The sequence below is a fragment of the Lepidochelys kempii genome, chromosome 8 (genome assembly GCF_965140265.1).
Source record: "Lepidochelys kempii isolate rLepKem1 chromosome 8, rLepKem1.hap2, whole genome shotgun sequence".
Lineage (NCBI taxonomy): Eukaryota > Metazoa > Chordata > Testudines > Cheloniidae > Lepidochelys > Lepidochelys kempii.
Genome location: NC_133263.1, coordinates 35,154,086 through 35,167,778, shown reverse-complemented (window position 1 = coordinate 35,167,778; position 13,693 = coordinate 35,154,086). Strand labels below are relative to the sequence as shown.

The 13,693-nt window shown below is 48.1% G+C and overlaps 1 protein-coding gene and 1 long non-coding RNA gene across 2 annotated transcripts in view; one reads left to right on the top strand and one right to left on the bottom strand.

Moving 5' to 3' along the window:
* LOC140915766 (uncharacterized) overlaps positions 1–13,693 on the bottom strand; it is a 62,221-nt gene that overhangs the window by 24,892 nt on the left and 23,636 nt on the right. The gene's annotated exons all lie outside the window — the stretch shown is intronic.
* PROB1 (proline rich basic protein 1) lies at positions 7,801–12,330 on the top strand. The gene has a single exon (XM_073358178.1). It carries the CDS (start codon positions 7,801–7,803, stop codon positions 12,328–12,330), a length of 4,530 nt encoding a protein of 1,509 aa, XP_073214279.1.

Genomic DNA, 13,693 nt, shown 5'->3' with positions numbered 1-13,693 from the left:
GGCTGCAGTGTCAAAGTTCTTTGTGTGTAATACACGTTGAACAACACGGTAGGTATACGGCTCCCTCAGTGACATTCCAGCGCTGACCAGAACTGATTGCCTCCTCTCGTCAGTGACTGGACCTTCCGGAGGCCAGACCCTCTCCCCGCCCCACCCCCAGCAGCATCCCTTAGTTGTCAGAGTTACGCTCTCTGGTCATTTGGTGGGGGACATTCACAGGTACACACAATAGCATAAAGCATTGCTGGAAGGCTCTCAGCCCCAGACTTCAGCATATGAGCCAGGCACTAATGGTTGGGAAAACTTGCCCCAGGGGCAGGTTATTCGGTAATTTTCCACGAGGGGGATTCTTGCACCTTCCTCTGCTGCTGGCAGTGGAGTGGCTGGACTGTGGGTCTGGTCCATGCTGGCAATGCCTATGGGACACTGTACGCCACATTTCCATCAGTGTGACTGAGGGAAGCATTTGCCCACCAGCCCTACCTGGCATGCCCAGAAGGCCTGCAGGCTAGCGCCACAACTCCTTGCTGCCTGTGTCATCGAGTGGTTAGGGCAGAGGACTGGACACTAGGACTCCTGGGCTGTGCTCAGCTCTGCCCCAGACTCGCTGTGCAAGCCTGGGCGAGTCACTCGCGCACTCTGTGCTGCATTTCCTGCAGCTGCGAAAACCATAGTCCCTGACCGTGCACGGAGGTGTGTGCACCTGAGCGCCCAGGTGCCGGCAGCGCCGCAGTGAAGCCCGGGCAACTTGTAGCAGGGTCAGGCCCACTTCTTTATGTGCTTGTTTAGTTGGTATCAGCTGTGTCCATTGCAGCCTCTAGTGGCACGGGCATCGGTTTTTACACAGCACAGCTTCCTTGGCACCACGTCAAGCCCCAAGTACTCGGCCCAACAGTGACTCAGCAGGCGCCAGACTCCCGCTCCAGCCCAGCCTGAGGGCACAGATGGGCCTTTCTGCCTGTGCTGAGGGGCATTCGGGCTTGCTCTAGGGATGGGGTCTTACTGATGCTGGCCTGGCCTCCTTCTCAAAGATTACTGGATGTTTGCAAGGGGCTTTGAGATCCTAGAACGGGCGTGACACCTTGTTAATTGGCTCTGAAAGAAACCCAAGGAAATGGGTGTGCAGGGCACTCAGTCTCAGAGCTGCCTTTTTAAGGTGTCTTCTTTACTAGGATGCAGCAGAGATCAACAGGATTTAGGCCTGTGGTTTTCCTCCAAGCTTGTCTCTTATTTCAACTCCAGCATGGCTCTCTTTGTCTTATGCTTAGCTGGCTGCCCCAGGCTGCCCCAGAATAGTCGAGATCTTTAAAGGGCCAAACTGCATGGACAGATCCTGCGACCAACTCATTTAGTTGTACATGCATCCTTGTGTGGCACAGCCTCTGGTGGTTTATGGGCCTTTCATATGCCTTCTGCTTAGGTGCTTCCTTTGTTTCCCTGAGCAAGGGCTTTGTGAGTTTGGGGCGTTCAAAGTGGCTGCCATCTGGAGCCTGGGTTTACACATCTCACTCTGGCACTCCCATGGTTAGAGCCTCTGCAGGTTTTTGATAAAGCTAGATGGTCATATGGGCTCACCACACTCTCATAGACTTGTGTCCTCCAAAGCCAGAAGGATTCCAGCAGCTCATATGCCAGGCTGTTTTGTGAGTGGAGACTGATGGCCAGTCAGAATAGGTGTTTATTATTTATGGCAGGTTTACTGTGGGCTAGATTGTACCTTCAGACTGAGACCTGAGCAAGGCGAGATTTATAAATGACACCACGCCGCACCCCCTGGAGCATCCAAGGGAGATCCTATGCTGCAGAGACATCCCTCAGAGGCACAATTCCCTTCCTGGTTCCTCAGGCTGCAGCTTACTCCCCCATTATGTCTGACCAGCCACTCTGGGGGGGAGTGGTTGGGAGCTTTGGCTCTGCTTCTCCTCTCACACTTCCTCACCCATGAGGATTGCAGAGGGTAAGGGCTCCGTACCACACCAGGCTTAATCAATCTGTCTGTCGTGTGCTTACACGGCCCTCATCCCCATAGTCTCAGAAACCCTGGACCCAAGATCCAGGTAGGCTGAGCAAAGCCATGAGGTGTCTTACTCCTGTGCTAGGCTGAGTAAGACAAGGGCATAGTAATGCTGCTCTGTGATTTAGCTTTATTAACCTACTGTCATTATGCATCATAGGCCCAACCCACGGCAGGCCTTCAGTGCATTGAGCTCCTGCAGGATTTGTTTCTCTAGTCTCAAAAAATAATACAACTATTTGGATGTAAAATAATGATTGGGTGAAAAATACCAAAAGAACTGTCAATAACGATCTGGTTGCTTTAGCATATTGTCCTTTCTGGACATCTCCTGCAGAGTTTCATAGAGGAAAATCAACTTTCTATAGTGCTTGTCATACCATCCTATAGACTTTAATAGGGAATTCTATCCCCGCTACAGAATTCTATAGGACAGTTTAAAAAAACTATGGAAAGGACCTTATTCGCTATTAAGCTCTGTAGGTTTGAGAGTCCTTTCTATAGAAACTTCTTAATTCCTTGTTAAAATCTACAGGACATACCCATAAGGACCCAGGTGCCCCAAACATATGCTTCACAAGAGGGGATTTTCAAACCCAAATTGGTCAGATGTCTGAAAATCCCTTCCTACAAACATACAATACAGTTCACTGCAGCTAGCATGTCTGTCGGGCTCCAGGCATGTCTCTGGTGAAGGAATTGACTGCAGGAGGCAACTCCTCCAGTAAGAGTTTGAGGAGTATGTAGCCCTGATTCTGCTGCAAATTGATGACCTCCGGCAACTCCCCTAGACTTCAGCACCCTGGAGGGTCAGGCCCCAAAGGCTGCACCTAAAATAACCCGGTGATCAAGCAAAGCAAACAGTCTGCAGGTTGTCTGAAGCAGAAGAGTTAATTGCCCTGAGAGTTATTTCTAGTAACATCTTTTTTTAATTGCTAAGGGTTATATTTAGTCCCCTATGTGAACCCAATTGAACAGGAGTCTTCAGTTACTTCTGAACCTGGCACAGCTCTGATGCATCAGCACCTGCCGCTGTTATTTTGCTGATCTATATTAACAACCAACAACAACCCAGACCATAATCTCCAGTAAGACCAGCCTAGTGCATCTGATTTTATAGCTATGAAGCTGACACTTCTGCATCTTATTGATGTTCAGATGCAGATCCACGTGCTTTGAACCCAATCAAGAAGATCTTTCTTCACACAACTTTTTCTAAACATGGATGAGCTCGGAGCTGTCAGCTCCAAAGGCAGATTTGGTTTCAAGCTCTGCAGAGACAGAATTAATTCTTGGCGTTGAGACAAGTTTGGCACCCACTTTGGGAATGGTGTGGTTGGATCCCTCCACTGTGAAATGACTGTCTAAGTCAGTGTCAGATGTACCCTTAACAGTCTCAGCTTTATTTCACTATGGCACTGATGTTCGGAGAGCTGGGTAAAGCCTTTGGCATTTGGAAACTGTGAAATGCTCACAAGAACACAGGTTACTTGCCACAGTACCCTGAGTACTTCCAAAGGTAATTTAAACTTTCTTAATTTAGCAGTCACTTGTGAATAGTTTTATCCTCAGGGGCGGGGCGGGGGGGGGGAGAGGCATCTCTGAAATGAGGGATGCAGAAAAGCCACATTAAATAAATGATCCTGGTGCAACTGATTTTAACTGTGGATTTCCTTTTGTCAGTGCTTAGGCAAAATAAGCTGGAGCCCCCTATGTATAAAAAAAGAGGGGGGTCCAAGCAGGGTGTTGTCTGCAAGGGCCCTCAACTTGAGAGCTTGGTCCAAAAGCATCTATATATGTTGCCCCTTGCATGCTGCAAAACACATCTATTGCCTGGCTTTTTTTTTTTTTTTTTTTTTTTTTTGGAGGGGGGTGGTTTGGGGAGAGTCTCAGTGCTTGCTTTTTGTCAGGCCATTACTGGTTGGGGGAGCAAGATGAAACCAAAGGATCTGTAGTGATAATACTTATATTCGTAAATATTGCCAAGGGTGCCCTGAGCAGCAAAAAGGCAGCTGCTCTGTTATCCTTCATCTCTTAGAGAAAGGGAAATAAATGCCATGCAAAGTGACCCTTCGGTTTAGAGATGGGTTTGAACTGCAGGGTTCAGCCCTGGATCTGATCCAAATTACCTCAACGCCCAGTAGGGTTCAGACTGAGGCTTTGAGTCCAACTTTTATCCTGTTCTGAGCTATCTAAGGGCCAGAGCCTATGCTCTTCTCCTAGGGCCCGATTCTGTTCCCACTGCAAACAATGGGGGGTTTTCCAGACTATAGAACTAATGACCCTACTGCTGCTCTCCTTGAAATCAATGGCAAACTATCCCCCGGCCTTCAGTGGAAGCAGCACAGAACAATGGAGGTTTTGATGTGGCTTGTAAGCAAAATCCACAGCAAGGGACAGGCACTGCTCCCTTTGGAGCAGCTGGACATTGTTTCATTAAAATATTTTTGCATTAAAAAAAATTATTTTCCTCAAAGTTGGCCAGTTTTTCATTGAGAACCCTGGAAATTGAAAAAAATATCAGTAGAAAATGTTGTGAGCTTTGGTAGAGATTGTCTCATTTTTGTTTTTGAAAACTGAACATGTTTTATTGAAAATTGTGTATCAAAAACCGCACATTTGGGAGGCAGGGGGTTCCCGTTTTTTGTTGGAAACCCAACAAAACTTTCACTCGTTTAAAAAAAACTATTGTAATGAAAAATTTTCAAAATTTCCCATGACAAATAATTGTTGTTTTTTCTAAGCGCGGAGTGAGAGGCGTTTTGCCTCAAGTAAGAAGAATGCCCCTGCACACAGCCAGTGTGCCCACTGCTACACAAAATAGTGGGGGATGGGAGACAGAGCCCTGGCACCACCTCTTCTCCAGGTGTCCCCACCCCTTTGGGCTCAGGCCTGCACTCAGGGAGTGTAATTCTACCTGGCCCTCACTCGGGATCTCCTTGGACCCTGCCCTCAATCCAGACCCTGTAGGGCCAGGAAGGGTCTGGGCCTGAGCAGCTGGGGGAGGTCATGGGTATGAGCTAATCCAGAGGTGTTGAGTAAATATCTCCTTTCCAGATGAAACATTCCCTCCATATACAATCGATAGCTGCATTCTTTGTCTCCAGACACTGAGTCAGTGATCCTGGCGGGCCAGTTTGCCAAGCATCTGTAATTTTAAAATGCCATCAAGGCCCTCCCTGAGAAGCTGGTTCTGAACTGCTGTTTGTAAAGGGATCTGTCACATTCCCAGCACAGGGCCTGTTTCTACTTGCTGTAAATTTTGCCTCTGGCTTGAGCCTAAAAAATCCCTCCTCAGACGAGTAATCCTTTCACACAATCCAGTCACTCCAAAGGGCCTGCCTGCATGAGCAACCGCTACTTGCCCGAGTGAAGTTTGGCAGGCCAAGGCCAGATCTCTGTAACCCTGAGCTGTATAAATACATTCTTATTAATCAATAACAACCGTTCACACTGAAATTGCTTTCTTCACTGTCTTTGCAGTTTTGAGTGCAATCCCACAATGATAGTAGCAAAATAAATATGCACTGGGGAACCCTGGGGCTACAGATTAGCATGAGGAGGACATGCCTGTGAAGGTGCTGACGCCCAGTAAAATCAATTTGCCTGGAGGAAAATGATAAAAGCTAATGGCACTGCTTGCTTGTGAGAGGGTCTTTCCCCTACTGGGAGTTCTTTTGAAAGGCAAAAATGAAACCCAGCCTGTTGATTAATAAAAGTGCTTATCTGTGATTAACCATCATTAGTATTATAATTACATTCAGGTTTTTTCAAAAGCACCTTGTGACTTCAAGGCCTAAATCTCATTAAAAGTCAATTGCACTTTGGCACCTAACAGTCAGGTCCTCAAAGGTTTTTAGGCCCCTAATTCTCAATGGGAGTTAGGCACCTAAACCCCTTTAAAAATCTGCACCTAGGTGCCTAAGTCCTCTGGAGAGAGTTGTGGTGGATTCTCCATCACTAGAAATCTTTCAATCAAGACTGGATGTTTCTCTAAAAGCTGTGTGTTATATTCATGGCACACATACTGAGAAGTTAGATAAAAAATATGCATACTCTTGCTGGAAGCTTGCAACATACCACTACTTTCTGTCTTAAAATCCAGAATGAGTACCATGATCCCAAGAGAGAGAAAACAGGCTGCTCTGTAAGGCAGCGAGAGGCACAACTCACCCCACCTTTCTTTAAACTGGACCTTTTCAGACTGACTCTGAATGTACACTTTGAGGTTTCCTTACCAAGCCCCCTAGCCTGCCAGCAGGACTAACAAGCCCTCCACAGTCTTAAAGTGGTAGCTTGAAATTCCCATACAGCCCTCAATACTTCAAAATATGCTCTAGATCAGCCACAGCTACTGGATTTGAAAAGTAATTAATTCTGGGAAGTTCTATGGCCTGTGTTTTGCAGGAGGTCAGATGAGGTGATCACAACGGTCCCTTCTGGCTTTAAAATCTGGGTATGAATCTAAGTCACTTAGGTGCTTTGGAAAATTTCACCCTGCAGTGATATTACACGGCACAAGAGCTGCCCAACAGGGCTCGGATTTTTTCACTAATAAAACATTTTAATAATTTACATGAAAAGTACAGCTGGAAATGATCCAGCTTTAAGGGGCTTGTGTTGTTACAGAATGAATTTTGAGGCTAAGACTTTCCAAACAGTCTAGGGGGGTTGAGAGATGCCTGGTTCTTGTTAATTTTAATGGGAATTGGGCATCCAAACCGCTTGGACCTGAGTATCTAATACTCATAATAAAGGGAACTTTTTTGTGAATGCTTGTTTGTAACACAAAAAACCTGGGCGTGTTCAGTCTTGAGAAACGAAGACTGAGAGAGGGGATGACCAGATAACAGTCTTCAGATATGCTACGGGCTGTTCTAAAGAGGACGGTGATCAATGGTTCTCCATGTCCACTGAAGGTAGGACAAGAAGTAATGGGCTTGATCTGCAGCAGGGGAGATTTAGGTTAGATATTAGGAAAAACTAACCAGAAGGCTAGTGTAGCTCTGGAATAGGCTTCCAAGGGAGGTTGCGAATCCCCATCACTGGAGGTCTTTAAGAACAGGTTGGACAAACATCCGTCAAGGATGGTCTAGCTTTACTGGGTCCTGCCTCAGCGCAGGGGGCTGGCCCAGACGACCTCTCAAAGTCCCTTCAAGCCCTGCATTTCTATAATATTATGATCTTTATCTCTGATTTATTCATGGATGTTTAGTATTGTTCTCAGCATCCTGGCCATTTTTGGGGAGGGTGGCTACTAAATCGCCGTACATGAAAGGGGCAATCTAGGCAGAGACCTGTTAGATTATGGAAAGGGTGCTGCCTCTCACAGCACCTCCCCAGCTGAGCAGTCTGTGCATGAGAACCATGCGGGTATTTTGTTAGGACTGCATCTCACAGCTGTTTCTCAGAGCATAGTGTATAGCTGGCTGCATTTCGGAACGGCTTCCTGAATACATACTGTCGAGCTGAACTTTTCATTCCGTTGCCTTGCTTGAAAACAAAAATAAATCACTGATACCTTGGCTCTGGGCAGTTATTGTCAGTTGTGCTGCTAGCATATGATATCTGTTTGTTTCTCCTTTCCTAGGCTGGCAACCTATAACAGGTTTTGCTCTTTATTATGACCGTATCAAACGGTGGGGATGGAAAATGCGCCCCCGGAGAAGATCAGGTTCTCAAGTCCCAGGGGAAATAGCACCAGCTCCAACAAATATAAAGAGGTGCCTGAGTTGCATTTTCAAATGGACTCCTCTGAACCTAGCATGTGCTGCAGGGAATAAAAAATGATCCCTGCAGCGAAAAGAAATACTGTCCAGTTCTCTAGGCCGGGGCAGCCCCCTGAGCCTGATGGATTAAGTGGGGAGGGGACCTTCAGTGACTCTGAATGCAAAGAAGCTGCTTCAGAAAAGAACAGCCACACACCTAGCCAGTCCCCAGGAGACCCCCTAAAGGACACATCGGACTCCTCTGTCTCCTCTTACCACACTGCTCTGTGCTCAGAGGGGGCTGAGAGTTTTAAGGACTGCACGGAGTCTCTGGAAGACGAAGGGGACGCTCTGTTAACCCAGCCGCCTGATGGTGACCCAGATGATGAAAGCGACCTGCATTGCAAGAACAAAACTGCACCGGTGAGCCTTCCTGAACGGAGCCCGGCTGGCGTGAAAGGGTTCTGGCCAAGCGCTTCTGAGGACACAGCGGGGCAACTACATGGGACGCTAAGCGATTTTGACAAAGCCACATGGGAGCTGCCTGATAAGAACAGCAAAGATGCTGGTGATATTTGTGCTGCTGCCTCTGCAGCCGTAGTTCATTCAGCTTTAAATAGAAGCCGGGCTTCAGGGGGGAGTTTAACAGCCACAGCTGAGAGGACCTTGAGCCCCCAGGCAGGCAGGGAGTGTGCCACAAGCAATCAAGTTTGCAGATACAGAGGCTACCTCAGTGCCAAGGAGAAGCAACAGGTTCAGATGTCAATCACAGGCCCTGCTAAGAATAGCTCTGCTCCAGGGTACAGCAGCAGGATGGGTCTAGCCACAAGAGAGCTGCAGCCTGGAGGCGGTGGGTCTAAATATTTGGATCCACCTTTACGATTCAATGCACCGAAACCCAGGGAGATGTTCCTCAAAGTGCGCAATACGAAGGGCAGCAGAGCTCCTGTGATTAGCAAGGCCTCCTACCCCCAGTATTGCGCTGAGAACTCCAGCGCTGGGAGCGACTCCGAAGAGGCTGATAATGAAGTTCAGAAGCTCACTGCTCTGTCGTTCCGGAGCCTCTCGTGCCCTCACGGTGGTTCCCTACATATGTACAGTTCTAGTAACAGGACATCATCTAGCTTGTCCAATTCCTTGTCAGAAGACAGTAATGGAATGAACAGGTGGTCAACACGTAATGAGCTGAGAAAAGCAGAGGTGGTCAGCCAGGCAAAGGGCAGCAGACAATTCCCTGCTGGCAGCCAAGTCCCAGAAAAAGATCCGCCCAGTTACTCATTCGGGAAGGACCCGCTCAAGTGTGTTGATGTGGCTTTGGAAAGTGCCGACGGCAAAAAGGGCCACTCCAAAAAGAGGACTGTGCCCAAGAGGCAGATCCAGCTAAAGCAGAGAGACAGGAATCAGATGAGTTTCCTCAGAGCAGGGGACTGCACTGCTCATCAGCCCTTTGCAGCACCCAGGAACAACCCCTGCCTGAAGGGCAGGACCATCAGCGATGAATTCAGGATAAACTACAAACAGTTTATGAGAACAGCGTCATTAGACGACTCGTACAGCAAAACCAGGATGGCCTCCTGCCTGGTGAAAAATGTGCTGGCCAAGAAAATGCAGTATGAGCAGAGGATCAGAATGGAGCAGAAATCGATGCAGGGCAGCTTGACTTCTTCTGTACCATCCTCCGTAAGTACGGACCTTGTGGGGGATTTCACGGAAGGGAAGTCAAGTTCTCTGTCCAAGTCTGACTGCAGCTGTTCAGCTGAAGATCTGCAGAGTCATTCAATGAGTGAAAGGTCTGAGTCAATGAGCCAAGAAAGTACAGATGCCATGCGGCCTACCAAAGGGGTAGTGCTGAACGAGCAGCAAAGGGAAAATGTCTGCAAGCTGAAAAAGACATTCAATGAGCTGAATGAAAGACTGAAGTCTCAAGAAGCCACCCAGCCCAAGCCACTCCCCATCTTGGCAGATGATATGAACGGGGATTCAGGTGACAGCAGGAAGCAGGTTGCCAGAGAGAGGAAAGAATACTGGAGAGCTCGTGCCCTGTTTGAATCCAAGCAGGCTGAGGTGAAAGGCTTGGGTGTCACCCCGACGTTTTCCAAAGCACAAAAGCCATGGCCCAGTTTGAAGCAGCGAGCTATCAGCAAGAACGAGCACACGTCACGGAAAGAGGAGAAGGTCCCTTTCAAGCCAAAAAGCTTAGTGGTGCCCAGGGATCCAGCCAGGAACATCTTCACGTCCACAACGCAGGAGATGAAACTGATCCCACATAGCAAACCCGAGCAGCAACAGAAGATGCTGAATGTCTCCAGGCAGCTGACTCCGGAGGGAGGTGCTGAGGAGAAGAGGCCAGCAGCAGTGCAGAGCACCAAGCATTCCACTCTCATTTTGCCCACTTCCTGCAGATCACGCAATGATGAGAAAAGCAGACCCCCTGAAGCATCATGCACTCAGAAAGCCAAGAAGACAGAGAATAAAGGGAAGGGGCGGATACATCAGCCCAGGGATGTCAGAAAGTTAGTTAAGAACACCTATAGCTTGTGCTTTAAATCTTCAGACAGCTTCAATATAGACCAAGAAACCAACAGTGGGGATAGTGTAAGCCTATCAACAAAGGAGTCCACTGCAACCTCCCCTCTGTTTATACACTGTACCTCGGTGTGTCGCAAAGATGATGTGCAAACAAAGACCCATTCACATGGAAAAAACCGGGAGCAGCCGCTGAACTTAGATGTGTCAGCGGTTTCCATACCAGATCAGAGAGCGAGTGACCTGCAACACAGTGCCACTTTAAACCCCATCACTAAGCCCCACGTGGATGGACCTGCCAGTCTTACTGAAAGCAAATGCACTGCAGTGAGTGAATCTTCAATGCACATCACTCAAATTCAGTCCAAGAAGAAGGTTGTGGCTGGGAATGAAGAACCCCAACTAAAGCCTGAAAATAAACAAGTGCATTATGAGAGGAGTGAGCTAAATGTAACACCATCTTCCAAAGCCACGAGGAAAGCACCTCAGATGGAATCCCAGCTTAATATCAAGGTCAACAGTTCTCTTTCCAAGCATCCACATAGAACACAAGCTGACCACTTCCCTGCTCCAACTTACTCAGCTTCGAATGGAAGGGCTACGAAAGACTCATTGACACAAGCTAATTGCAACTCACTAGAAAAAAGTGAAGCTGTTCTGTTTCCATCTTCAGCCTCTCCTAAGGACACCAAGAACTGCACTGACATCAATCACAACACTGCCAGGCCAGGTCACAAGGAGTCTGAGTGGCCATTTCAGAAGCATTTATCCACTGAGATCATCTCATTGACACCTCGCAACAGTCAAGACTATTCTGTCAGTCCAAAAGAAGAAAACAAGGTCTCCGAATCGACCAAGGAAGGCTACAGACATCTACAGCCCATAAAGTCAACAGTGACAAGTACCCAAACATCCCACACAAACATGCCAGCAAACAATCAGTCTGCTAACAGTTCGCATCAGCAGAAGGCCCAGAACAAAATGTTTGATGCCCCCAGGCCGTTGGATAGCCAAGTGTTTGTGCCAGCAACCCGCACGTCTCCAGAGTGTGCCAATTCCAATACCCCCTTGAGATCAAAGGAATACAGCGAAGGAACCAGACTACCAGGAGTTCCTTCTGCTGCACCATCGCCCCCAGCTGGAAAGCTCCAAGATCAGAGGGAGAATTGGGATCACTTGAACAGACAGCAGGCAGGAAACGAGCAATATTTCACAGCCACCCATGCTGAGAATGCCAACTATTTAACGATTCCTGTAAAAGCCCAGAAACCCGAAGCAGCTCCTAAGCCCTTGGTGCCCTCCCATCCACACCACACTTTGGTCAGTTCCAACGTGTCCTTCCAGCCAGGCAGGGAAGCACCCATGAGCACAATGAGCAATGAGTCTCCTCAGCCGAAAGCACCAGAGGGCAAGACAGCCACGGACCACGCCGTGCATGACCAGCCAAGCCATGTCCAGCCCCGCTGCAGAGTCAACGACTCACCCAATTTCCTGAGGAGGAACAATGGCATTTCACCGGGCAGCAGAAGTGCCCCTAGCCCCACCAGGTCTTTTGCTCCCCAGCCCCAGGCTCACAGGAAAATGCTCGTTGATCCAGACAGCGGGAAGTGCTACTACATGGAACCTCCCAGACAGCCGCAGCTGAAAATGCTCTATGACCCAGAGACAGGCCAGTACCTTGAAGTGTTGATACCACCAGTCCCCTTGGCATCACATAGTAGGCTTTACCCAACTCCTTTCAACCCACTGGTCATGAATCCAGGGGTTTATGGACCGCCCTACATACCATATCCGGGATTCCCAGGGTTTCCTCCTCCTCCTGTGACTGTGCCATCCGTCCACCCCGATCTGCCAAACCAACAGCCTGGTCAAGAAAATACAAATGTTACTGAAATCTTCAGCCCTGGTCCAAAAGGCGAAGCTCCACCAGCTACTCAAGCCACCGACTGCAACTACATGGAGAGTTTATATTATATTCCTACTGGGATGAATTCAAGTCCTAGCCCTAATCAGCCTTTGTTCTCCCCAGCTGCAAGTTTCAGTCCTTCCATGCCGGAGAAAGGGCCCTTGTTCCGGATGTGAGACCCTCACCCAAATGAACCTGCAGCACACGGAGGGTTAAAATGGTGGGTTTCCCCTCAATGAATGTGTATTGCGTATTTATTTCTGACTATTCGTACTTGAAAACAAGTCAAGCCTACAGCAGTCCCCAAGATGTGGTGGAAAAGGAGAGAGAGACCCACTGCCTGACCCTGCTGGTTACACTTTGCTCCCCTTGTCCAGATGTTTGGGCTTCCAAAGCAAATCAGAGGTAACAGTGCACCAAGAAGACAGCACGGGGCACATCACTTCTGGTTCATCTCATTGGTTCCTAATGAGAATGAAGAATGCAATAGCCAGACTAATTAAATGTAACCAGCCCTGACCATCCTGGTGCTCGTGAAGTCAATGGGAATTTTGCTATTGATTTCAAAGGGACCAGGATTTAGCCTAGCAGCCTCTCATCCATAACTGCTGATCTGTTTCTTGATGCACAGAACAAACTATTCTAATGCTGGGCCTGATCCTGGGAGGTGCTGTTCACCAGCCACCAGAGTTATATGTGCTCAGCACTAAGTGGATCAGGATCGGGCCCTGTGCCAGGTAACAATCATTTTATTTTGGTTTTTGCTTACTCTGTATTGGTCGGATGCTGTCCAGGAGAAACCCACTCTTTCGCTTTGAAAGACAAAACTTCCACTAGTCAGCATTACAAAAATTACCCACACAGCCTAGTTTTTATTTGTGAAGATCGCTGTTTCAAGGGGCTGCATGCATGAAGGCTGGAATGCATACCACCTCCCAGCTTGTTTTGTCCTGTCAAGCAAAGAGTCTGTGAAAAGGGGAGGGCATGCTGCATTATGGGCTATGGTTACTGGCTGTGGAAGCTGACTGTAAAATTATTTCAGGGAAGTTTTCTACCCTGCAGGAGGGCAGCCTGGCTAGTCATGGTGTGACAGCCTGGGAATCTGTGAGAGCTGTTATGGAACTTGTCCAAGTATTTTCAGTATTAGCAAAAAGGGTCAATAATCATTTTTAAAAATAGGTTCTCAGACCTGTGGGAAATCTTAGCTGTTTCTTGGCTGCTTTGCGGGGCTGGCTGAGTGAAATGCAGCCCTGCAGAGGAAAGGTACACCACGTAAGTCCTGCTTAAACTCTTAAGGCTCTTACCTGCCTGCTTAACCTCTTACCTGACACTGCAAACAGTTGCTATTGGGCTTGGCTTTGCCTTTTTTTGCAATGATTTGTTCTTGTTCTGACATATTTTTCACTGCATCGTTATTCCTTTGGTTTCTTTGGCCTACATGCTCCCAGGGTATGTCTATACTGCAGTAGGGTTGGTCGCAGCTTGATGAGACAGATTCGAGCTAGCTAGCTCCGGTGCGAGAGCAGTAAACCCACGGCA